The sequence below is a fragment of the Ambystoma mexicanum genome, chromosome 14 (assembly GCF_040938575.1).
Source record: "Ambystoma mexicanum isolate Mex_15411 chromosome 14, UKY_AmexF1_1, whole genome shotgun sequence".
NCBI lineage: Eukaryota > Metazoa > Chordata > Amphibia > Caudata > Ambystomatidae > Ambystoma > Ambystoma mexicanum.
In genome coordinates, this window is record NC_090940.1 from 618500270 (window position 1) to 618527522 (window position 27253).

A 27253-nucleotide genomic window follows, 5' to 3' on the forward strand; every position below is an offset into this window, starting at 1 on the left:
ATTTTCTTTCTTTTCTTGAGTCACCATTTGCCCTTTAAGAAAATCCCATAATGCATGAGGGTAAGTGTAGATTTAGACACAAACAAACTTTGGTTTTAGACTTACTGACATCCACAGCCCTTAGATTAGTTGAGGGAATAATCCCCTTAGAGTTAGGGCCAGGTAGGCATTACACCAACCCCACAAAGTTTGATAATCAAGGTTTTCAAACTGTTACTTCTCTTGATACCATGCATCCATCTTTCTCTTTCTCATATATATATATATATATATATATATATATATATATATATATATATATATATATATATATATATATATATATATATTTCTGAGGCTTGTGGAATCTGCTTAGATCACATGCTGTGCATAGCCTGACATCTAGTGGAAGCTGCGGTATTACAGTTGTTGTTTTCGAAACTCGAAAAGGGACGTCGACAGGGCGTGCCAGTAATACTATCCCTAGTGTGCTGTCCACTATACCCATGATCCCTCAGATTGTTTTTTTCCGCCATGCTAGACGTACCCGTATAGCGGAGTTCCTTTTGGCAAATCAGCCATTGACTTTGTTAATTAAGATAGTTTCTCTTTCTATCCTTTCTTCGACTTCGTAATACCACGCCGAAGAATCAGAAAGAAGACTACCATCGAAGACCATTGCGACGGACCGTACGGCCTTGGAAGGCCGCCCAGGGCCTCAGCGCCCAAACAGTAGGGAGAGAGGGTGGAGGCCATTGTTAGGAGGCCATTTGTAGAATGCATATTCTCCCCTTCCTACGATTTGCTCGCCCAGCTGCCATCACCTTTACCCAGGATTATGGAGAACACCCCACTTAAGTTTTGCCCTAAATGCAATTGTAAATTTCCCTGGGAAGACAAACCTCTTGTTTGCAACTTGTGTCTCTGGATAGATCACGTCGAGACGTCTTGTCGAGCCTGTAGGCTCTTCAAGCCGAAGATGTTGAAGGACCGTTCCACTAAGCGCTGGGCCCACCACGCCAGGCAACTCGAGGCCATGGAGGTGGAGGGAGCCTTCAACGATGGCAGCAATGCTGCACTTTCGGACGGCGAGGGCACCGGAGTAGCTGTAGCTACCCAAGCGCAAGCTCCTAACCCCGTACGACAGGCCGGCGGCCATGTTGTGGGGACTGCACCCGGCGGCGGTAGCACTCAAAGTACACACACCACAAAACACACAAGCCCCAGTCGGCACTCGACAGATGAGTCAAGTACTCGACAACACTCGGCACCCCGTGAACGGTCCACTGAATCCCGGTCCTCTGGGCAATCTCGTTCCAGATCGCCGCGTGACAAGACAAAGACGTCGAAAGACAGTAAAAAGTCAAAAGACGATAAGACGTCGAAAGACGGAAAGGGTGCCTCGCGAAAAACAACATCCGAGGAACATTCGGCCGCAGACGAGACCTCGGCCCCCACACCCAAAATTCGACGTTCTTCAACAAGCAAGATGTCAGGCCCCAAAAAGTCAGTCTCACACTCCTCTGGGACCCGGGAAGTAATGGGGGACACCATAAAACACACTCTAAAACCTCCCATACAGAAGACATTCTATACAAAGGGAGACCTAAAGACTCTAGGCCTAAGCCTATACCACCCCCTAATGAAGACATGGGTCTTCCCGACTCCGAGGCCGAAGTTGTAATTCCAAGATCAAAAGATTGATCGCAGAGAACATCGACAGGGTTATGCGTAGGATGTCCTTTATTGGGAATTTCTTTTGAAAATAATCCTACCCAGCTTCTAAGCCTTCAGACCACCCCACCCACTTCAGCCCCTTCAAGCTCCCGACCCCCTGTCTCTCAACCCCCTTCTAAGAGGTTTCGTACTGATGTCCCAACTCAGGGAAGAGTTTTAGATCTGTATGACCCTGAAGTCTATCCAGAAGAAGAAAAGGAGGATCTGGTGTTTATTGATGCATCTGATCCTCAACTTATGGATGAGGACTTAGACGAATTCTATGATGGGGACGATGAAGACCCAGACCAGGAGGCAACCAATTACTCCTTGGATTCACCCATTAATCAGGATCCTCCAGTAGTAGACGCCCCTACAGACAACCAACCCCTACTCAACGAAGTTCTAACTAAAGCGGCAGAACACTTCCGCATAGATACCCAAGAGGTGGTAGAGACAGAGACTTCGCTGAGCGATTGTTGGGAGATTAAAAAAAAAACAGTAGGACAATTTGTTCCAATACTAAAGTCTGTACAACGCAGAATCCAACCTTCTTTGGAGGCACGCAACCTCACACAGGCCGTTAACCCGCATGTGGAAAGAATGTTCAGACCGCACCTTCCGACCCCCTTTACATAAGAGACCAGATAAATACCGGAATCCCTGGTGGTTACCACCAAACGGAAAAGAGAAGGCACTCCCCCCCCCCCCCCTTGCTTTCTCCGAGGCTCCTCCGGACAGGGAGAGCAAAAAGATGTATGCAATGGGCAGGAAAGTAGCCTCTTCTGCAGCCTACCAAACTCGCATCGCAAATAATGCTACACTTCTGGCAAGTTTCAACTGCCACAAGTGGGATGAAGTTTCTGCATTACTTTCTTCCGCACCTGAGACACTCAAGTCACAATTAGGCCAGGTGGCAGCAGAGGGTAGAGCAGTGTCTACCTGTCTCCTAAAGTCAAACTTTGATGCAGCAGACAATGCAGGTAGAATCATCGTCGAGGGCACTATCATTAAAAGACACGCATGGCTTCGCCAATCAGGCTTCAGGCCAGAAACACAGGCCTCCTTAATTAATATGCCGGTGGAAAAAGATGTGCTCTTTGGCAAGGCGGTAGAAGACTCACTAAAAACTGCTAAAGACAAAAACGAAAACCTTAAGTCTTTGGGCCAGCTCACGAACAAACCCACGGGGCAGAGGGGCAACAGCAATTTTCGCCGCTTTCGGGACAAAATTCTTAGAGGGGATCTGGATACAACTAGGGCCTGGGTTCCTATGGCAACAACCAAGGACAATCCTTTAAGGCTATCCACGAGGGCAACGAAGAGGTCGTGGTACTCTGGGCAGAGGCCAAGCTTGAGGTGGCACGCCACCTCAGAGCAAGTGACATTCCGCTCCAAGTACCCTCCCATGCATCTCCAGTAGGAGGACGAATTTCCAACTTCACCCACGCATGGGAGGGTATTTACCTCCGACAGGTGGGTGCTGTCAACGGTAGCAGGGGGCTACTGTGTAGAACTTCTTCAAAGACCTTGCGATCACCCCCCGAAACAAAAGGTACACTTAGAAGAACATCAACAGATTCTTCTAGAGGAAATGACAGCACTTCTATTAAAGGACGCCATAGAAGTGGTCCCGGACAACCAGGTAAACCGGGGTATAAATTCAACTTACTTCCTTGTGCCCAAAAAAGATCTAACAATGCGCCCTGTATTGGATTTGAGGCCTGTAAACAAGTATGTCAAGCCACAAAAGTTCTGCATGACCACGCTACAAGAAGTAATCCCGCTTATCTTATAAAAAAGGGGATTACATGGCAACACTGGATATGAAAGATGCTTATTTTCATATTCCAATGTTTCCAGCGCACAAAAGGTTCTTGTGTTTCAAGATAGCGAACCAGCACTAACGATTCAAGGTGCTGCCCTTCGGAATAGCCTCCGCTCCAAGGGTGTTCACCAAGCTACTGGCGGTGGTGGCAGCGCACCTGCTCAGGGAGGCAATCCCAGTGTACCCTTACTTGGACGACTCGCTCATAACCGGGCAATCACCTCTGATTTGCAGACAAAACATTCAGGCAACAATAGACCTCCTCTTTCCATTGGGCTTCTCGATCAACGAGAAAAAATCAAGCCTGGTGCCCAGCACCGCCAAACAGTTCTTAGGAGCTATTCTAAACAAAGAGGAAGGGTTAGTCTTTCCCTCGGAGGAGAGAGTAAAGAACTTGTTACTGCAAATACCACACTATCAGGCCGGCCGCCAGATAAGGGTATGCAAAGCAATGCGTTTAATAGGCATGATGGCATCTTGCATTTATCTGGTTCCCCACCTGCGCATGCGTCCCATACAGGAGTGGTTGGCGAAACAATGGTCTCAGGCAAGCGGTCAGTGGGACGATCTAGTGGTTGTTTCGCCAACACTAGTACAGAACCTTCGCTGGTGGACGACAGAGAATCTGACCAAGGGGAAACCCTTCCACGATCCACAGATACAAGCAGTGGTCACAACAGATGCCTCACTAGCGGGGTGGGGGCGCGCACTACCTTCACCACACAGCTCAGGGTCTGTGGTCTCACTCTGCGGCTCAGAACCACATCAACGTGCTGGAACTTCTGGCAGTGTTCAAAGCCCTCCAAGCATTCAAACCCCATTTAACAAGTCTGTCGGTGCAGATCCTAACAGACAGCACCACATCAATGTTTTATATCAACAAGCAAGGGGGGACACGTTCTCCAAATCTATCCAGAGTTGCAAAGCAAATCTGGAGATGGTCACTCAGACGGAAGATGTTCTTGGCTTCTCAGCATGTTCCAGGGGAACTCAACACTCTAGCAGACTCACTGAGCAGAGAGCCCCTGCCAGAAGAACACGAGTGACGTCTACACAAAGAGGTTGTAGAACACCTCTTTTCCCTGTGGGGTTTTCCAACTATAGACCTATTCGCCACAAGCGAAAATAGTCAATGCCCAGACTTTGCGTCCAGGTTCCCCCAGCCAGTCTCCAAGGGGAACGCCCTATGGATGAATTGGTCAGGGATGTTTGCCTACGCTTTTTCGACGGGCTAACACTGCATCCTCAGCTCAACTCAATGAACTTAGCAGCATGGCTCCTGAAGTCATAGAGTTCGGACATCTCACTTTACCCCAGAGATGTATGGATATCTTGAAAGAATCAAGAAAACCTGACACAAGGCACTGTTACTATGACAAATGGAAACGATTTGTTATTTGCTGCCAGAATAAGCAAATCAACCCAATTTGATTGTCACCCTTCTAATGTCGTCACCAATATTCTCCACCTATTAGATGTAGGGTTAGTATTTAACCCAACTTAAAGTGCACCTGGCAGCGTTATCAGCCTACACCACTTCCCATAACAAAGTGTCATGGTGGAAAGTGCCAGTTGTAAAAGCATTTATGGAAGGGATAAAGAGACTCCACCCTCCAATTTCTAACCCACCACCAGGCTGGGACCTTAATGTGGTACTTGCTAACCTCATTCCCCCCCCCCCCCCCCTTGAGCCCATGCACAAATCTAGTCTCAAACATTTGACTTATACAACTGCCTTCGTAGTAGCCATCACTTCCATAAGAAGGGTCAGTGAAATCCAAGCTCTGTCAGTGCAGGATCCTTTCTTTACTATACATGAGGACAAACTGGTTTTACAAACTCACCCTAGGTTTTCACCTAAGTTCATTTCAAAATTCCATGTTAACCAGTCTATTGAGCTACCGGCTTTCTTCCAAGAACCCAAAAGCTCAGCTGAGGTAAAACTCCACACTAGATGTGAGGAGGGCGGTCCTCTACTACGTAGACAAGACCAGGCCGCTAAGAAAAACAGATGAACTGTTCATCTCCGTAGCTCTAGGCAGAGAAGGAAATTGCGTCTCCATCTCTAAATGGATAGTCAGATGTATCCAACTCTGCTACTACCTTTCAAAAAAGACGCTGCCTTTTACGCCCAGGGCCCATTCCACAAGAGGTACTGGAGCCACGCTGGCTTTCATGGCAAATGTTCCTTTAGATAGTATTTGCAAACCAGCAACATGGAGCTCTATACATACTTTCACTCAGCACTACTGCATTGACACCTATTCCAAGACAGATACACAAATGGGACAAGCGGTTCTAAGACACTTATTCGCTCATGAACCTTCTCACGTCCCACCTCCTTCTTCCACTGCTCGCTATTCTATGCACAGCATGTGATCTAAGCAGATTCCACAAGCCTCAGAAGGGATACATTACTCACCGTAATCGTATTTCTGATACTTTTATCTGCTTAGATTCACATGTGACCCACCTTCCTCCCCTCGGAGAGAAGCCGCATGGATGCTTATGAGCTTGTCTGATAGGTATCTGCTTGGATAGAACTGTACTCGCGCTACACCTCATGCTACCTCATGTCAGAAAAAAGAACAATCTGAGGGACCTCGACGTGAGGGATCATGGGTACAGTGGACGTCACACTAGGGATAGTATTACTGGCATGCCCTGTCGACGTCCCTTTTTGAGTTTCGAAAACAACTGTAATACTCTGCAGCTTCCACTAGATGTTGGGCTAATCACAGCATGTGAATCTAAGCAGATGCAAGCATCAGAAATACGATTACGGTGAGTAATGTAATATATTTCCGAGCAATTCCTGACCAATTTTGTATTTTCCAACTAAAAGAGAGCTAAACACTCAATAATAAAAAAGAAAACAGTTGCAACCCCATAATGAAAAATAAAACAAACAAGCTTGTACCTGCCGCTGGATATGTATGCAGTTTGATGGCTGTCTCGAAAATGGTTGCGCTGGGAGGTACAGCTTCCCCATCTTTGGACCCTGTATTCAAAGGCTGTTGCTGCCTAAAAAAGTATATTTACACGTGGAGGGTACCACTTTTGTGGCTAATTACGTGATTCACAAAGGCTGAAAGAGTTGGGGCAGGGTACTGCCAGTCACTAGGCCTTAAAGGCTTGTGCTATGTCCACTCATGTCCACCCATGCTGTGCTAGAAGACTCAATGAGTTTATAGGGCAGAGGAAATTAAAAGTTCCCAAAATGTGTAGTCTTCTGTTTCTAACCAAATGAAACCCCTGAGGGTCTTGTTTGGGCAGAATTTCATTTTTGGGATGCTGACTTCCTAACCTTCTGGATCCTTTAAACGTTTTGCAGGCTTCCCTGCTATTCTTACTTTGCTTTTGTGGCCAGAGGGTCTTGTACTGAAGTTCCCCTGCCACTGTAACATTTTTTTTTGTTGTGCTGCTTATAGCAGCCCATATTTATTTTTTATTTGTTTATAAAGCGCCAGAGCTCAAAGGCATCGGGGTGCTACATTAACACAAGACCTCAGAAAACAGGACTAAAAAATAGGCCATATACCAAGAACTTAAGCAAATAAATGGGATGGCCCTAAAAGAAAGCTTTCCGACTGAAAGTGTAATTTGTCACCTTGCGGTAAGATCATTCGAGAGGCTAGAGCACATTGGGTAGTGTGAAATTTGATGTTTTTTTATTTTTGTACGGTTGATTCCAACCTTTAAAAAGTAAAACAAACAGCATTATGCACTTCAAGCACATTTCCAAGTTATGTCATCTTCACAATTCTTTTAGTCAATACTTGTGTTTGCTAGAAGTTCCCTCAGTTCATCCAAGAAGAAAGTCAATGCAAAGTTTCCGATCTGATTAGTCGAACATCAGCTGCCTGCAATTCTCTGCACTTAACAGTGGTTGCTTTCTGATCAGGGGTCCTAGATGTTTTGATCTTTGAGATTCTACAGCTGTGCAGACAAGTGTCAGATGTTTTAATGACTCCTCGTACTTTTGACAAAACCTGCATGACAAATCCAACACATCTTTGTATCCCCATGTACTTAAGTTGTTTGGTCTTAAAGCTATTCATATGAAATCTCAAATACAAGTTTCTTTGATACCAATTTGGAAAGAGGATCACATAACTTTGTAGGATGTTAAATGCACTTGCTTCCGTAGGCACATCTCTCATAATGTTATGCTTCAACCTTTGTTGTTCCGTCAAGGTCCAATCAAATCTCCATAACTTCTTCTTTACCCATTTTGGATTGTTATTCAGGGTTGACAGATTTGTGTCAGGATCTTCTAATAACGGATTTGTGTGATCCGACCGCGGCGTGTTTTACCGCGACAGAAAAGTTTGCATGGGAAACTAACACAAAATGTACATTTCCCATGTGAACATATTATTAAAAACACTACCCCACGCACACCCTACTTACCTTGCACCAGTTCCCTTTCACTTTTGTGAACGGGAACTGGCGCTGCTGGGTCCTTTTCTTTCTTTTTTTTTCGGGCAGCTGCAGGGGTTTCCCCCTGCAACCCCCGCTCACTATCCTTTCTAGTGTAGTGAGTGGGGTGTTGCGGGGGACACCCCCGCAGCCCCCTTTTTATCGGGTGTGCTGCGGGGGTGTCCCCTGCAACACCCACTCACCATACTGTATAGTATGGTGAGCGGGGTGCTGCAGGGGACCCCCCTGCAGCCCCTGCAGTTTTTTCTTGATTTTTTTTTTTTTAAGTGCATGCCACCAAAGGTTCAAACTTTTGGTGCTCGAACCTTTGGTGTCATGCCTTTATGACCTTTTGTATAGGTCGAACTTTTTTTTCGGTAATTTCATCCGATACCCTAATATCACCTCACATCTTCTTGACCATACAGTTAACAAACAACTGTCATTTCCAGAACCAGGATTTTGCAGTATTCTGAATTGGGGTGCGGCATCTTTTATCGTTATTTTGCTAAAAATCGCTAGCATGTTCCAGCAAATGCTTGCATGTATAGAAATCAAATTAAGATTGTACCTTGTGCATGCAGTCGGCGTGCCCTTTGGTAGTAGTAAAGCCATCTTCCAAAAGATGTTCTCCAATGTGGACCACAGCTCATATGAACATCCAAAGGTGTTTTCTGCTCCCTAGGTCAATACTGGCACCACTGTTTGCTTATAGAAATTGACAACGGGTTTTAGCAAAAATTTGCCATATCTTTTATTCAAAATAATTGCTTGGCAAGGTAGCTGTCGACATTTCATTTTGGCTGTGTCTGCCCATGGACTGTCCTCTCGATTGGCACTGATCTTCATACCTAAATATCTTGTGTCCGATACAATGTTGAGAGTTTCTATTCCTAGTCTCCATTCATATTTTCTAGACCCTTCGTTTTTGGCATATTCTTCCACTGCATGTATCTTCCTCTGGAGCCCAATAGGAGTAGCATCCAATAGTATTAGATCTTCTTCATACAATAACCAATTCACATGGGCTTCATTAATGTTTGGTGGAAAGGATGCTACACCTTCTATGGCCCCTCTGATGTCTGACAGGAAAAAATGGAATATAATTGATGCCAGTGGGCATCCTTGTTTTACTCCGCTGAAGGTTTTAATTGCGGCTGACAGCATTCCCCGCTGATCCAACCTAATTCTGATATTTGTATTGGTATGCAATTTCTTGATGGCTCCCAACAAGCTTGGAGGGCAATTCCACATCTGCAGTTTGGTCCATAGGATCTCTTGGTCAATGCTATCAAAGGCATATGAAACGTCCAAAGCTTCCAAAAACTCTCCTGAGGTTTTTATTTCTCAATTTGGCCAGATTTATTTCCGAATCCTTCTGTAGCATAAAAGCCTGGTGAGCTTTCAGCCAGTTCTTGTATTTTTGTTTTGCTACTTTTTTTGCAATAATAAATGTGGCAGTATCCACTTTAGAGTTCAGTCTGATATTGCTGCGCAGTTGTCTTTTTTTTTTTTTCTTTAGAATTTCCAAGTCGAAGCAGTGCTTATGGGCAAATGTGGGTTTCTCCATGCCAGAATTATTTTCTACAAATTGATAAAGAAGGTGCCCATATTCAACATCTTCTTCATCACAGTAGGCCTTTTCAATCCATTTTGCATTATCAGACTTGAGTTTTAGTCTGACTCTGGGTTCTACTGTGATATTTTGCTTCCATTTTTGATTATTTTCCTCAGTATGCGTCACAGATTTCAATTTTACCATGTCATGATCACTGTGAGGCATGGGACACACATACAAGGATGTGGCACACGGATTTATGTTTTCGCCCAGAAAAACATAATCAATGAAGGATGTTAGACCAGCGTTGCGCCACGTCGCACTTGCTGGGATGTCTCCACTTATATTGCCATTTAGGATAGACAGATTTCTTATCTCCTTTTAAACACACCACCGTGCTGCAAGCTGTTGGTTAGCCAGTCATTTGTTTTTATTTCGAAGGTTAGGATTCAAACAGTTCTCCACAAAGTATGATGCACAGATTTTTCTGATTTTCATAGATTTCATCTATCACCGTTGTTACTTGATCAATATTTGAAGGTTGATAACATATAATGGGCCGAGGTTCACATTTGATTTTGTCTCCCTCGAGATATTTGTAACTTGGATATAAGGGGAAATATTCTTCGAGTTAACAATCCTGTAGCCCAATCCTCTCTTGACCAATGTTAACAAGCCGGCCATTGGGCGTCCTTTTGATCTTTTAATTGCCGGGTTCATAGCTATTTCAAATCTTCAGAAAAAGGGCATTCATTAAGCCATGTTTCCTGTAAGTATACTAAGTCGAGGCCGTCTATCCATTTGTCCTGAAATAGGTGATGGAAACCTCTAGTATTCCAGGATCCAAAGAGATGGTAGATCGGCTTATGATCCTCCTGACATCAACTCATGTTTTTCGCGCTTAAGGCTTTTGCTAGCCAGCTCCATTCACTTGTACTGTCCTTGTGGTTCAGCATTTCAGTATTTGTGAACATATCATTTGCCTTATCACATTCGACCGTTATTCTTATCTGTTCGCCTTTACATACTTTTTGTTTTAACTCGGCCTCCACATTATTGATTTGCTTAGAGGGGTTTTGATGGAAGGTGGGAGGGTCAAAGGGATAGCTCATTCTCCCGAAATAGTCACTACTCTCAATGCAATGGGGTCTTTCCTCCCCATGAGATCCACCCGCTTAGTACCACCACAGGGGAACTATCGGGTAATGGCCTCACCTCCCTGGCCTCATGGAAAGGGCTTTTTCTACTGAAGGAGTGACGATACCTCATGATTCGTCACAGCTTCCAGCAGAATCAGCAGCCCTCCCCATCTCAGTGCAAGTTTCCCTCTATACCCTCCTCAGTTTATGCTGGAACCTCCTATTTAAGACAGCCTGGAGGCTGTACCATTAGCCCCTGTCCCTCTAGGTCATCTCAGGTGAAACTATGCTCACATTATGCGTAAGAACGCTCTGATGGGACACAGTTTGAAAGTCTCACTATAGATGAAGTGTGGGGTGGGTGACTGATATTTTCCAGCATTGGACCTTTCATAGATTCACATGCTGTGAATATTCCCCATCGCCAGGCTGGGAATCCTCGGTTACGTTTTGATTGCCCTTGCCCTAGGCAAGAAGAACCTACATTTTGTAGCCTAACACCCTTGTTATGGGTGTTTGTGGTCCCCACCAATGGGACCTCAAGTAGCTCTAGACTAGTCTCTCCTCTTCCCTCCGATTCTAACCACGTGTTCAGCTGACGTAGTCTCCTGGTTTTCCACAGTCAGAATGTTAGGTTAAAGCTTCAAAACAACAATTTCAAAAGAAAAGAAAAATGTTCTCTACACATCAAGTACACTCTTCAAGGTGAAGACATTTTCTGGGGATGGATGGTAAAAGGAGACCCCTTTTTAAGTCCTGTGCCACTTGCAGCCTCAAAAATGTATACGATGGAGATGAGCACTCTCAGTAATTATACTGCCTTTACCCCCACCACACTGTTGAAAGCTGCACTAGCTGTCGAGGTCTTGGCTCCAAGACTTTCAAATAAATAAAAGGCTAGTCTGCTGTCTCAACGAGGAGAACTACCCCATACCCCTATACCCCTCCAACGTCAAATCAACCAAGAGCATGGCTGCTGCCATGGAGAAACTACCGCGGTTGAGGGAAAGGGCCAGGCCTGAAGAACGGCCGGTGAAGAAGATCCAACCACAGGTTCGCCCTTGGATACGAGCCGTCAGCTGCAGCGAAAGACTGAAGGGGCCGGACGGGCCGTCGCCTGCAGAAGGCCAGCCGTCACCTTGGCGGAAGTCAGCAGCAGAAGGCGGCAAATCAACAGAAGGAAGAAAACAAGAACATAAATCACGGTCAGTGAGAGATATGAAGTCCTGTCAACGGAGGGGGGGTGCAAAAATCACCCCGGGCGCACGGCGGGAGGCACAAGTACCTTGTCTGCCACTCCAAAAGCGCTTAAACACGGGTCAACGGGAGCTATCAAGACGCAGAAGGCGGCCAAGCACCCCCAACCATGGCCACGGAGAAGGAGCAGCAAAAGTTGCGTGAAGTCGGCCCGCCGATGTCAAGCGTGACAAAGAACCAGGTGCCTGACCCTTCCACACCACATAAAACTACCTTGTCAACGACACCTCACAAGTTTAGCTCATCCACAACACTCCACAAAACTGGTTAGTCTACAACACATCATAAACCGGACTCTGAAAAAAGCCATGGACAAACACCACACAAACACGCACCAGTCATCCTGGCCTAAAACCTCGGCAGCGGGGAAAGACACATCCCTAAGCCCCAAGAAACCACAGAAGGTCGGGGAACTGCCTCATGTGGTGCAACCTCCACAACCAGACGAGATCTTCCTAAAAAACCTAAGGCAACAAAAGAAATTGCGAAGCTGCCTGGAAACTATTACCCACGGAAGCCAATAAATTAAAGCTCACCAAACTCTCATCCCTCTACAAAAAAAGAAATCTGCCTAGCTAAGCGGGTATCCTACGACACTCATCTCCCAAGCTAATTCTAATATGAAAGAATTATTTACTATACTCGAGGAATTAGAGACCCCTATCGCTATACCAGACACTTGCAACAAAGATAAAAAATTGTGTTCAGACATCCAACATGCTCTCGCCAACAAAGTATCTACATTACAAGATAAAACATCCCAAAAAAGACTATTTAAAAAACCCACCATCACTTAAAATAAATGAGAACACAGCTAAAACCCAACCTGCCTGTTTCAACTTCTCCAAAGTATCTATCCTTGAGGTGGAAAGAATCATTCTGGTCCTAAAACCCTCCAACTGTCAGGGCGATCTCTGCCCTGCCCAGGTCATCAAGGATGCTGCTCAGGATCTATCACCCTTCATAACCAAGCTTATCAACGCTTCCTTTGCCACTGGCACTATACCCACTAACCTTAAACAATCATGGGTACTCCCACTCCTAAAAAATAAAAGATCCCTCAACACCCACCGACTATAGGCCAATCACAACTGTCCCCTTTCTCCTAAGAATACTAGACAATGTAGCCTACACGCAAATACAAAAATATCTGGAAACACACCACTTGCCAGGAGCTAGACAATCAGGCTTCCGTCCACAACACGGAACGGAGACTGCCCTCATTGATCTCAAGACCCAAGTCGATGAGCTCAGAGACGGCAGCAAATCAGCCTTGCTGCTCCTCCTAGACCTCTCAGCTGTGTTTGATCTGGTGGATCATACAATATTATGCAACCACCTCGACACAGCAGCACACTTCTCTAAGGATGCCATAACTTGGATTAGATCGTTCCTAAGTGGCAGAACTATGAGGGTCTTCTCGCCCTCTGCAGCTGCAGACCCTATACCCATCACCTGCAGCGTACCACAGGGGTCCTGCGTTTCACCCACACTGTACAATATCTTCACCAAGCCCCTTTTCGATGATCTGGTCCATCTTGGTATCACCTACACTAACTATGCAGATGATACTCAGATACTCCTCCCACTTTCAGGGGATTATGACAAGGATTTGGCCTTGGTGAACAGAGTGTACATCATCATCCAGGCATGGATGGCCACACACGGTCTATGCCTGAATGATGATAACAGAACTTATCATCCTGGGTTCCTCGACTAACTTAAAAAAAAACTGGGACCTGATTACTCCTCATTTATAATCGACTGCAACTGTATCAAGGTAACACAGGAGGTTAAAACATTAGGTTTCTATCTCGACTGTACACTTTCATTCTCTAAACAGGTCAACACCTTAGCATCCTCTACAGCCTATACGTGCAAACATATAAGGACAGGTAAGCCATTTCTCTCTAATAACAGCTGTACCACCCTGGCCAGAGCCCTCATGCTATCTGGCCTGGACTATTGCAACACCTTATATATTTATAGGCTCTAATAAATCCATGATCTCAAGAATCCAAACCCTACGAAACAATGCCCTTGGAGCGGACTTATGCATTCTCAAAAGAAACCACATCTCTGAGAGCAGGCGTCAGAATAACTGGCTCCGAACTAATGAAAAAATCCTCTTAAAAGCTTTCTCTTACCCATAAAGCTCTTAACAACGCTGTGCCCATCTACCTCTCTGAGAGATTCCACAAACCGACCTCCACAAGACCCACCAGATCGGCAAACGGGGACCGCTTGTCCATCCCTAGATTTAAACTATCCACGATCGGAGGCAACAGTTTCCCTGTTAAAGCGGCTAAACTATGGAACTCCTTGCCTCCCACACTGAGATCTGACCAGCCCTATCATAACTTTAGAACCAACCCCATCCTCTGCATCCTCTGGCTGAAATCTCATGACTATTAGTCATGTGATGCCTAACCCTTTGCCTACATAACTGAATGGCAACTTACAACACCCATCCCTAGTATGCAACCCCCACCCTGTGTATTCTGTATATAACAATGGAAATACTGTATATCCTGCCACTGTAAAACTGTATTTCACTTCATGACTCACTATGTTACCCGTTGAGATAACTTATAACTTTGTACATAATGCCTGTAATATATGCAAATCACAGTATACCTTGCTCTGTAAATATTGTATCATACCTGAATCTCTGTAATTAACTAAACCTTGCATTTTCTTGTAGCTGCTGCGCCCTGATACCCCTGGGTCTGGCGCGCATTATAAATAATAAACTAAACTAACTAAACTAAACACAACCACAACACATCAGCCAGGTCTCTCCTATCCAGTACTCCGATGTAATACCAGTGGAGATATTACAGTATGAGGTGGATACCGACTTTGAAACGCAGCATCAGCAGTCCGACTCGGAACAGTCAGTACTATTACAAGAGGAAGCTACAGCTAGGCCATCAACGCCAGGGAGTCAAATTCAGGAAGGGGACCGAACAGTTGGATAGCCACAAGAGGAGACGGTCCGGCACTGCGACAGCCACAGGAAGAGGTAGGCACAGCTCCACCCACGGGGCACACCCACCTACAAATCCAATAAAGGGAAGTAAGGCCAATGTTAACCAACCCACAGGCACTACAATCCATGCAGGTGCTCTCGTCCCTGCAGAGGGTCATCGCCCAGCTTGATGCAGCTCTGTTGAGACCAGGTATGCCGGCCTTACCACCACCTCGACCAGCGGTACCGCTGGTACCACAGCAGTTTCCGGTCAGACCCAGGTCTACTTCGTGGGGAAGATCAACAAGGTCCTCTAGGGGGCACACGCAATCCAGGTCAAATTACCCCCCCCCCCACTTCCTCCTGAATCCCCCATGCTTCGGCCAATACTCGGGGGCAGGAGTGTCACCAACACAAACCTCCATCATGCAAAAGGAGCCGTAATGTTTCACCACTGACTTGATAGGTGCCGCAAGAAGGGGAACTAACAGATCCAGACACCACATCCTCGTGAACCACTCCGAGGGACGATGACTGGGACACGGATCCCCCAGAAGTTTCACAAGGGCGAGGAATCAGCAAAGCTGTCTCCCCCTTACGATGTCAGTGTTTCAATCTAGAGACATGAGGGCGTGCAAGGAGTATGGCCTTCTTGCCTCTGAGGATGAGAAGGAATGCTTTCTATTTGGCCATATGGGCAAGAGGAGAAAAGCAGTGGTCTCAATTCCCATCCTCAAGAGGGGCTTAAAACAATGAAGCAACCATTCACGATTCCAGCGGTGAAAGGCCATCTTGACAAAAAGTACACCCCACCCGAAAATACACCAAAATGTCTCACTTCCCAGCCATCTCCCAAGTCGGTGGCCGCGGCAGCAAGGCGGAAAGCTAAGTCCGAAAAACAAAAATGCGCTACACCGCCGGATAATGAAGCGCGGAAATAGGACACTTTTGGCAGGATGGTCTTAGCGATTGGAGCCACGACAGTTAAAGCAGCCAACTCCTTAGCCATCATAGCCAGGTATGATAGGGAGATGTAGCATAAACTCGCACCAATCCTGGAAGCATCTTCCAGAGAAGCGTAAGGAGGCAAAGGCAATCCTGAAGGAAAGAGAAGAGTCCTCCAACCTGGTTATTAACATGGCGGTGGACCTGGAGGAAACAGATTTTAAACAAGTGGCCAACGGAGTGGTCCCAAGAAGACAAGTGTGGCTCTGATGTTCGGATTTCCAGAGGGATGTCCACCATAAAGTAGTGGACATGCCATTTGAGGGTGATGAGCTGTGCGGACCCAAGATCAACGAAGCTCTAAAAACAATTAAAATGGACACCGACACAGTCAGGTTGTTAACATCCCTGCAGAACAGTCAACCTTTTCGTCCGTTCAGGGGAGCAGCTGGCAGAACATCCATGTCCTCATCCAAAGTATGTCAATACTCAAGAGGCTCAGCATACTACTCCCAGGGGTCCACAAGAGCTTACCAGGGGTACCACAACGAAAGACATTTGACAAAATCAGCGCTGCAAGCAGCCCTCCTGATCCCAAAGGGGACGGCAGGGTAAGACCCAGCAGTGACCATGCATCCAATGGTACCCTGGGAGGGAGGCTCTCCAGTTTTTCCCGGGACTGGAGAGAAATAACAAAGGCAAATGGGTGTTGATGTGGTAGTATAAGGGCACCTATTTTAGTTCAAACAAACTCCCCCTCCCGTACCTCCAAACTACCAACCGCAGGCACATAAGACCACGCTCCTACGAGAAGTGCAGATCATGCTGCAAAAAAGGGCCATAGAAAGTCCCCTGCGACCAAAGGGGAACGGGAGTGTACTGCTGATACTATGTCATCCGCAAACCGGACGGAAAATGGAGGCCCATTTTAGACCTAAGGGGATTGAACAAATGTTTAAAGAGCCAAAAGTTCACTATGATCACATTAGAGCAGGTCCTAGAAGCAATGCAGCACCACAACTACCTTGCGTCCCTGGATCTCTAGGACGCATATTTGCACGTACCTGAAATACCCGTTTGTGATTGTGGTCCGAAAACCTTTTGTGGTTCGTACATTTCTCATGCAAACTTTTCCGTCGCTGACATTTCCGCGACGGAAAAAAATCACGCAGATCCGAAGAAATGCGGACAGGGAGAGCAATCCTACAGCGTCTGTTCCAAGAAGGTACGATCCTATGGATTGGCTGTAAGGTGTGCTGATGTGGTTTGTACCTGTATGCACCTCCAGTGTCTGTATACTGCTACAGTCTATTCACAGCATGTGACTATATGAAAGATCCAATGCTGAAGGAGAACGTTTCTTACTTGTAACTCCTGTTCTCCAGCATTGGTATCATTCATAGATTCACATGTGCCCCCCTCCCACCCTGTCAGGTAAAGCCACTCGCACCCCAGGGACATCTGGTAACACAGGGTCTGATTCTGAGGGGAAGAGTAAGAGGGGGTCTTGTCTAGGGCTGCTCGAGGTCCCATTGGTGGGGACCAAAACCACCCGTAACAAGGGTGTTAGGCTTCAAAATGTAGGTTCTTCTTGCCTAGGGCGAGGGGAATCAAAAAGTAACCAAGGGATATTTACAGCATGTGCATCTCTGAAATATGGCAATGCTGGAGAACAGGAGTTACAGATAAGAAACGTTCTCCTTCCCTCAAGATTAGAGACTTCATGTGGGGAAACATGCTTTCTTAAGTACTTCATTTTGGAATTTGTTCTTTATTTCGAACTTATGGTGGGCACATTATTAAACTGTTTCTACAAATCACCCTGTTGCACTTCACCATCATGTAGCTCTGTTTTTTGTTCTCATTTGTGCATCCATCTTTCCTCCGCAAAAGGCAGCCGCTCGTTCAGAGTGACCTAAAGATCGACTTCTACTGCATCCCATAACCAGGAGTAGTGATTATGCCTAGAGTAGCGCACGTTCTTTGCTCGGACTCCTTTAAAATTGAACATTGTTGAACTTGCAACACAGGATTTATTTCTAAATGGCAAATGCTTCTTTAAAAGGCATCTCCCTGATGCAGGGGCTTTTCTCAAGGCTGAAAATGATTAACATTTTGACATACTGGCGTTGCAGGTAAATAACTGTTTCCTTACAGCAGCTCTGAAACAAAACGAGCAGCAGCATAATTCTTCTGTTGCTCAATAGTTTCCAGGTCTGCCACCAAGTGATTTTTGTTTATATTTGCGGACGTTCCGTGTTTACTGTTGCTAAATTCAAGTACTGCTCCAACACATTCTAGGGCACTGTCTCCACCACACTCACGACTTTCTGTTCTGTTCCCAGATAATCATATCTTTGCATGGGGTAACGGAGGAAACGGTCGCCTGGCGATGACCCCAACAGAAAGGCCTCATGGCTCCGATATATGCACCTCCTGGCCGCGACCCATCTTTGGCTCACTGCATCATGTGCCAGACCTGTCTTGCCATGGCTGGCACACTATCCTCATTGTGGGTGAGTATGGGTGTGAGGGTGTGGCATGCACTTGGCCATTGCGTGGCCCCTGTATTCAGATCGAATTCATCCCGATCATGGAGGGAAGTCCAAAAGGGTGGCTGGTGGGAAACGTAATTGCTTAATTGTAGAGCCACATGTGTCAATTGCGGATAACTAGTTTAGAAATTCACCAGCCCAGGCAGTGGCAGACACCAGGTTTGGCATGCAGCGCAACACCTACCCACCTTTTCCCAGGACCCAACCTGCCATTCTAGCCACAGCACATTTGTGTTCAGACCACTTTCTGGCAGCTGTTGTAAGTGCATATTTGCTTGCTTGAGTCACAAAAAACATTACATTTTGTGGTACTGCGAATATTTAGCATAACAACCTGCCTACATTCTTTGTGGAAAGCAATGATTACAGGCATGTGACTTAATTACAATGACTCTCTGGGGTGTCTACATTTTGAAATGATGTCCTCCCACTAACCTTCGGGACTGAAGTTTTCCCATGCCAAGTTTGAAAGCGCCTTTTCTGTCAGTTCGGGTGTATGAAATAGCTGTTCCTTGGTTTAGAATTGTCACACTCTGCAGTTATTTTGCATGCTAAATACCGCTGTGAGGCAGAGCGCAATTGTTTAACTATGCGAGTTCTAGAGTGCAAACCTACATAGCAAGCAATGGAGCACAGTAAAAGGGACGTACAGAGAGCGAGCGACTGGCCAACTCCGGGCGGAGGAAGGGTGGGAATTAAGAGGGTTTATTCCATGGGAGCCAAGTTCTCATATATGTTGATCTCAGGTGATCTTTGTGGAAAATGTATGCACATTATACAATTCTAGCCGGTTCCTTTCATCCTGGTGTAGTTGAACAACAGTGTACAGTTTAGTAGGGTCATGTAGCATCTGTTTGCAATGCAATGAAGATGGGCTTTAAATGCTCAAACTTCAGCTGGGTCATGGGAACGCAAAAAAGGAAACTCCAATTAAATAAAAATATTTCTGATTGTTTGTTAATCTGCTTAGAATCACATGCTGTGCATAGGTCCGACATCCAGTGGTCACTGCGGAGTATTGCATTTTGTTTTTCGTAGTCGAAAAGGGGACGTCGACAAGGCGTGTCTGTAACACTATCCCTATAGTGACGTGCGTTGTACCCACAATCCCTCACGCGTCGAGGTCCCTCAGATTGTTTTTTTCCGCCCAGCTTCTGGTCGCCTTACGCGGAGCTCCTAGAGAGACATTGCTAATACTTACTACGGACCTCGGTCCTTAATTATACTTATTATATTGTTAAAGATCCCTCCCCTCGACGTTAGCTGTGAAGCTGTTTCTCCGCCGAGCAAGTTTTCGACGGAGGGGAAGAGGCGGAGGAGATCCTTCGGCGCTGCCGAACACGTGGCCTGGCCTCGCCGGCCAACATACAGTAGGGAGAGTGGGGGTTCGAACTTTTATCTTCTCTTTGAGAATGTCTTTTTTTCTCCCCTATCTTTCCCTTGGGGTTGTTATCACCAGTTATTATTGCCTCAGCTATGGAGAGGACACCTTTTAAGTTTTGCCCACGCTGTAGGGGCAAATACACTTGGAAGGATAAACACAAGCTCTGTAATCGTTGCTTGTCCCTCGATCATAAAGAGGACAGCTGCGCGGCCTGTAAGCTCTTGAAACCAAGAACTCTTAAAGAACGAAAAGTTAAGAGGTGGGCGGACTACGCTATGTCGAAGTCAGTTTCCTCACCCGCCGCCGCTGTTACAGAAAGTGACGAGGAGGGTGATAACTCGACGTCCGTCACGGAAGTCATTAACCCCCAGAAGGAGCGCTCGCGCTCCTCGACGTCCGTCCCCGGCCCCGACGGGCTCAGCTCACGCCCTGCTTATGGGGATGGACACCCCGGCGACAAGGACGCACATAGACCCCATAAGACTAAACACACAACCCACGGCTCTTCTTCGTCGAAGACGAAGGATCCATCAGCGCCGAAGGGGACGCAGGGCACTCCGGCGTCTACCTCAGACCGTAAGGGTCTCAAGCCCCACCCGCAAACGCAGCCGCGACCAGCGATTGGGCTTTCATCAAACACGGGCGCTACCTCAAAATCATCCGACGTAACGCTCCATAGAGCGGCCGTCGAGGAACAACGCGCAACGCAGGCAACGTCGACACCAGAGCCCTCGACTGACAAACTCGTTGTCGAGAGCCTGGCGAGAATTGTTTCCGAAGACAAACGTATGCGGACGACGAAACAAACGTCGAATACCGCACAAAAAGCTATCGAAACGCCGAAAAAGCACAAGAGTAGCCAGGAACTGCCCCCTTCATCTAAGGGCACTTCTGAACTACCGGAGGGCTTTTCAGAGGGCGACAGAAACCTCTCCTCGACGTTGTGGGAGCGTTCTAAGCGTTTTGAAGGTGAAAACACTGATTTCCCCCCTCTAGACTATTCAGGGGTACCCCATGAGACCCTTGAAAGACTCCATTCTTGTATGGAGAAAATGGAAAGGTTTTTGGGAAGCCAAAACCCACCCACACACAAAAGACCAAGAGAATGGCCCCAGGATGACCCTAGGGTCAAGTTTCCTAGGCTGTTTCCCCCTTCCACAGACGTATATGACCTCACTGAAGAGGAGCAATACCTCCAGGAAGATGAGGAGTGTTTGGGTGGAGAGGAAGAACATGAGGAAGAGGGGTTCGAAGAAGATCCTTACACTACTGCAGGAGCTTTTGAAGAGGATACAGCTACCTCGCAGCCCTGGCAATCCCCATCAGTGCAGCCTTGGCAATCCCCATCAGTGCACTCAGACCCTGATGTCTTTCACCCTTCTCCTCTCAAGGATTCACATATTGGGAACACCTCTCCCATAGATGACCAACCTTCACTTAATGCACTATTGCGCAAGGCAGCAGCGCATTTTGAAATAGACACAGGGGAAACTCTTCCTGACATAGACTTTGTAGAGAAAGTTATTAAAGAAAAAGCCCCTGTTAGCCAGTCTATTCCGCTCCTGGCTTCTATAAAGAGAAGAATATCTCCTTCCCTTTCCAATCCTGCCTTAGTCAGAGGGGTCAACCCTCGGATAGAAAAGCTCTTCAGCCCTTTGTCCTCTGACCCTTTGTACATCAGAGGACATTCTATTCCGGACTCCCTCGTAGTTACTAATACAAGAAAAAGAGCGGGGGTACCACTATCCACTAGTGAGGCACCACCTGACAAAGAGGGCAAGAAGCTCTATGCACTTGGGAAGAGAATCACGACCTCCGCCGCCTTCTCAACTAGGATTGCAAATAACAATTCCCTACTAGCTAGCTATGCAGATGCACAGTGGAGCAAGCTGCGCAGCGAAGCAGAGGACGCACCAGAACCCCTGCGTTCACGCCTGTTAGCTATAATATCAGAGGGAACTCTTGTAAACCAGGGCATCGTAAAGAACTCCTTAGATGCCGCAGAGACGGCTGGCCGTTCCCTGGTTCAGGGAATACTTCTCAAACGCCATGTCTGGCTACGCAATTCGGGATTTAAGCCGGAAACCCAAGCCTCCCTGATAAATAAGCCCATAGAACAAACACATCTGTTTGGGAAAGCAGTTGATGAGGCCCTAGAACATGCAAAGAAAGAGTTTGATACCATCAAGACTCTTGACCAAATTTCTAGGCCCCCTAACAGACGCGGCTATGGCAATAGACGCTCCTTTCGTGGCCAACGCCAGCAGCAAAACCAACAGCAATTTTACTCTGCTACCAACTGGCCCTCTAACCAGGGTAACAACACCCAGTTCAGTCAAAGAGGCCAACGCCGTGGCAAAGGAAGAGGTCGCGGCTCCAGCCCCAAAGGTTCCACGCCCAATACCAACAAATGACCCGAAGATTCGGGTCCGCTCCCATGCATCACCGGTCGGGGGCCGGCTAACATCGTTCCTATCAGCATGGGAGGGAATATCGTCAGACCGCTGGGTATTATCCACCATAGCCCACGGATACTGCTTCGAATTCAACGGTTCCCCGAAGTACAGACCCCCACGGAACCGACGCATGACACCGGAACACCTCACCATTCTTCTTCAAGAAGTAGAAGAGCTACTGAAAAAAGAAGCTATAGAGGCTGTCCCCCTATCTCAGGTAACAGAAGGTATTTATTCAGTGTACTTCCTTGTACCCAAAAAGGACTTAACCATGCGCCCTGTATTAGATCTGCGCCCAGCGAACAACTTTGTCAAACCCCAAAAGTTTCGTATGGTGACCTTGCAGGAAGTAATCCCACTGTTATCACAAGGGGATTACATGACAACGCTAGACATGAAAGATGCATACTTTCATATTTTAATGTTGCCAGCGCACAGAAAATACCTCCGGTTCAAGATAGAGAACAAACACTACCAGTTCAGAGTACTACCCTTCGGGATAGCTTCTGCACCAAGGGTATTCACAAAAGTACTGGCAGTGGCAGCGGCCCACCTGCGCAGGTTATCCATCCCGGTATACCCTTACCTCGACGACTGGCTCATAACAGGGGATTCTTACGAAACATGCTTCTCCAATACCCAAAAGACCGTAGACCTTTTGTACCAACTGGGCTTCTCCATCAACGAAAAGAAGTCCAGCTTAGACCCCAGCCAAATCAAACAATTCCTAGGGGCTCTAATTCGAACAAAGGACGGCCTCATCTTCCCCTCCAACGAGAGGGTCCAAAACATGCTGTTTCAGATCCCCCATTATGTGGCAGGTCGAGAGGTGACGGTACGCAAAGCAATGCGCTTGCTAGGGATGATTGCGTCATGTATTTATTTGGTACCTCACGCGCGCCTGCGCATGCGCCCAATGCAAGAGTGACTCAACAGCCAGTGCTGTCAGGCCAGCGGACAATGGGACGATCTAGTGGTGGTCTCGCAGGCCTTAGTTCTCTCGCTACGGTGGTGGACAAAAGAAAACCTGTTATTAGGGAAAACTTTTGCCACACCCGCAGTGGAAGCCACTCTAACCACAGACGCATCCCTCACAGGATGGGGGGCTCACCTATCCCATCAGACTGCTCACGGAGCGTGGACTCCGAGCTTAGCATCCAAGCATATAAACCTGCTGGAACTACTAGCGGTGTTCAAAGCACTGAAAGCCTTTCAGGAACACCTACAAGGAAAGACAGTGATGGTCCTCACAGACAGCACCACAGCCATGTACTTCCTCAACAAGCAAGGGGGCACTCACTCTCCAGGACTGTCCAAGCTGTCCCAGAATATATGGAAGTGGGTTCTCAAACACAACATGTTCCTACTATCACAACATGTACCAGGGGAACTCAATCTGCTAGCAGACAAACTCAGCAGAGACTTCCCCCTGCCCGAAGAGTACGAATGGCAATTGCACGAAGACATCGTCTTAGACGTCTTCACGCAATGGGGATTCCCGGAAATAGACCTGTTCGCAACTATGGAAAACTCACAATGCCAAAGTTACGCCTCCAGGTACCCCCAAAACCAGTCCAAGGGGAACGGTCTGTCGATTCAATGGTCAGGGAAATTTGTTTACGCCTTTCCCCCCGACTCCCCTTCTCAACAAAGTGGTGCACAAGATGCACCAGGAGCAGGTTACCATGATACTAGTGGCCCCAATGTGGGCCCGACAGCCATGGTTTGCTCACTTGATGAAGATGTCTCTATCTCCCCCAGTGAAACTTCCCTGCCCGTACAACATGCTGTCACAGGACAAGGGCAGGACACTGCATCCATGCCCTCAGACCATGAACTTAGCAGCCTGGCTCCTGAGATCGTAGAATTTGGACATTTACAACTCCCGCAGAGATGTATGGACATCCTCAGGGAAGCCAGAAAACCTAATACTCGCCACTGCTATTCTAGCAAGTGGAAAAGATTTGTCATCTGGTGTAGAATTAAGAGCATCAACCCAGTTGACTGCTCTCCCACTAACATTGTTCTGTACTTGACCCATTTACTGGATTCAGGTCTAGTGTTCAATTCCATTAAAGTCCACCTAGCGGCACTTTCTGCATACACCACTTCCCAACTTAAAGTGTCGTGGTGGAAGATACCAGTTATCAAGGCCTTCATGGAGGGGGTAAAGAGAATACACCCTCCGATAGCTAACCCAGCTCCCGGATGGGACTTAAATGTGGTACTTTCTAGACTCATGGGCCCTCCTTTCGTACCCATGCACAAGGCAACTCTTAAAGACCTCACTCTTAAGACTGCTTTCCTAATAGCTATCACCTCCATTAGGAGAGTAAGTGAACTACAGGCTCTTTCTGTACTAGACCCCTTCGTAACAGTTCACAAGGATAAGGTGGTTCTACGCACACACCCAAGGTTTGCACCAAAATTCATCTCGAAATTTCATGTAAACCAGTCAATAGAACTACCAACGTTCTTTCAAAACCCTTCCAGCTTGGGAGAAAAAAGTCTGCATACACTAGATGTACGCAGAGCTGTCATGTTCTACATGCAAAGAACCAGACCACTGAGAAAGACTAATCAGCTCTTTGTCTCTGTGGCAGCAGGAAGAGAAGGAGATGCAGTTTCAAAGTCCACTATATCTAGATGGATTGTTCAATGCATCACTCTCTGGTACACTCTTGCTAAGAGAGAACTACCCTTCAAGCCAAGAGCACATTCCACTCGAGGCACTGGGGCTTCCATAGCGTTCATTGCAAATGTTCCCCTTGAGTCCATCTGCAAAGCGGCTACCTGGAGTTCTGTGCACACCTTTACAAAACACTACTGTCTAGAAGCACACTCTAGATCCGACTCCCAGGTGGGACAGGCAGTATTAAGACATCTTTTCTCTACTGTTCCTTCTCATAACCCACCGCCAACTCCGGGTACTGCTCGCTAGTCTATGCACAGCATGTGATTCTAAGCAGATTAACAAACATCAGAAGACAATGCATTACTTACCGTAAAAGCATTTCTGATGGTTGTATCTGCTTAGATTCACATGCGCCCACCCTTCCTCCCCGCTCGGATCGAAGGAACATAGACATCCTTTTCTATATTTCTCTCTTTTCTGTACTCACTCACGTCTAGAAGGCTCCCTCAGGGCAGAAAAATACAAAGAGGGACCTTGACGCGTGAGGGATTGTGGGTACAACGCACGTCACTATAGGGATAGTGTCACAGACACGCCTTGCGACGTCCCCTTTTCGACTACGAAAAACAAAATGCAATACTCCGCAGTGACCACTGGATGTCGGACCTATGCACAGCATGTGAATCTAAGCAGATACAACCATCAGAAATGCTTTTACGGTAAGTAATGCATTGTCATCTCGGTTTAGGTGGACCTACTGTAGGCCCACATGAATATTGTGCAGGCCCACCATGTAGAGTGATTTACACTACGTGACCTTCATTAGAATTTTTATTCAGTTAAAAGGTGCATAGTCCATAACACTACCTATCTAGCCTTTACTTCAATCTTAAGAATAAACAATTTAGTTGTGGGTACCAAATCATGTTTTGTATTCTTTTATTACAGAAAAAGTTCTAAACTCGAAAACCATCCGTTCCAACAGTAGTGGGCTGTCAATTGGAACAGGTACGTGGCACATGCCATGGATTCTGACACCTAAAAGCAAAATTCCATCCATTTGCCATCCTTGACCATTCCCAATTTCCTAACGATATGCCAGCCCTTTAGGTCTTACCAGTCCTGTTCAGTGTAATTCCTCTCCCAGATTTGTTTCTTGTATTCATGTTTGTTGACGTGCTTCTCCCTAAAGCTCCTGCCTTCACCTGCCGGCTTTCTTTAATTTCCCTGCTCTTGCTCTCACCCAAATCTGTCCCTATTACTCTCTCAGCACCAACCCCCAGTCTCAAAGCTTGTGTTTTTATCTTCTTGACTTCTCCATCTCCATCACTTGACTCTTTACCACGGATAACACATTTTTTACTGCTCATGCCTTTGTCCCAGCTTCATTTCCTTTATTTCACTCATCTTTTTTCTCATACAGCCACTTCTCACCTTCTTCTACACTGCTCCCCTCTACGTGTCTGTCCTCCCTCTAACTTGCACTTTAATCTTCCTTCTGACTTGTGGTGTCATTGTACCTGTGATCTCTCCCCCTTCTCTTATTGGCATGCACTGGACACTTCCAGATCTCATGCGGGTAAAATGGGTTCTCTCCTAGGTGCCAGACATCTACTCTTAGAATAAGGTTGCAGTGCACCATACATTGCATGGAAATACAACTCTGGCATACCTCACCCTGTTATTGATTTCAGTGACCCCTCCACCCCCCACTTATAATCTGGCGTGATGCTGCCTCCCCAGGTATCACTCATTCCCTGACCTGATCTCAGCTCCTTTCTGCCTCCTGTTTCCTCCAGTTGCTCAGGGATCCAGAGATGGAAGTGTTGGCGGGGAAGAGGAGGAGAGTGAGCGTGATATGCTGACTGATAGTGGCGGCTTCCGAGGGACTATGGAGGCCGACCAAGGAATTGGCCGCTTTAATTCCACTGAGAACATGCGCAGCAATGGAGGCGGCATCAACAGCATGAGCGACAGCTCTTGCCCCAGCTGGCTGCGGGAGGTAAATACATCATGTCTTTGCAGAGCAGAGTTCTTGGAGCACTGAGGGATGTCGGATGAGAAGCGCAATCTGAAGCACATCTGGAGAATTAGTCACCATAAAACAGTCTGAGCAAGGGAGCTTCCCTTTATACACTTAGGAGGGCAGGAGCACATCTTCACTCTCAGAAAATGCATGGGGGCATTGTTTTTAGGTAATTAAAACAAAAGAAAGCCATCAGAGCCACCGATCACATTCAGACATGTATTTGTCCTAAAATAGTTCATAGTTAGGAGGGTTTAGTTCTGATTAGCTGCGCAGAATGCTCATGGTAAATGTTTTGAATTTTTTCTCCTGCACCTCTCACTTCCGACACCGTATTCAGGTTTTTTAATGTGCTACAGTGCAAGCAAGCTGCTTCGAAGAG

At 46.7% G+C, this 27253-nt stretch overlaps 1 protein-coding gene across 1 annotated transcript in view; it reads left to right on the plus strand.

Annotated features, from left to right (window-relative positions):
* The window catches only part of NEK9 (NIMA related kinase 9), a 311507-nt gene that overhangs the window by 194842 nt on the left and 89412 nt on the right, over positions 1-27253 (plus strand). Inside the window, exons 17-19 of the mRNA XM_069638052.1 lie at positions 18161-18331; positions 25794-25853; positions 26645-26847. Of these exons, the coding sequence (XP_069494153.1) occupies positions 18161-18331; positions 25794-25853; positions 26645-26847 (434 nt within the window). The remainder of the gene's footprint in view (positions 1-18160; positions 18332-25793; positions 25854-26644; positions 26848-27253) is intronic.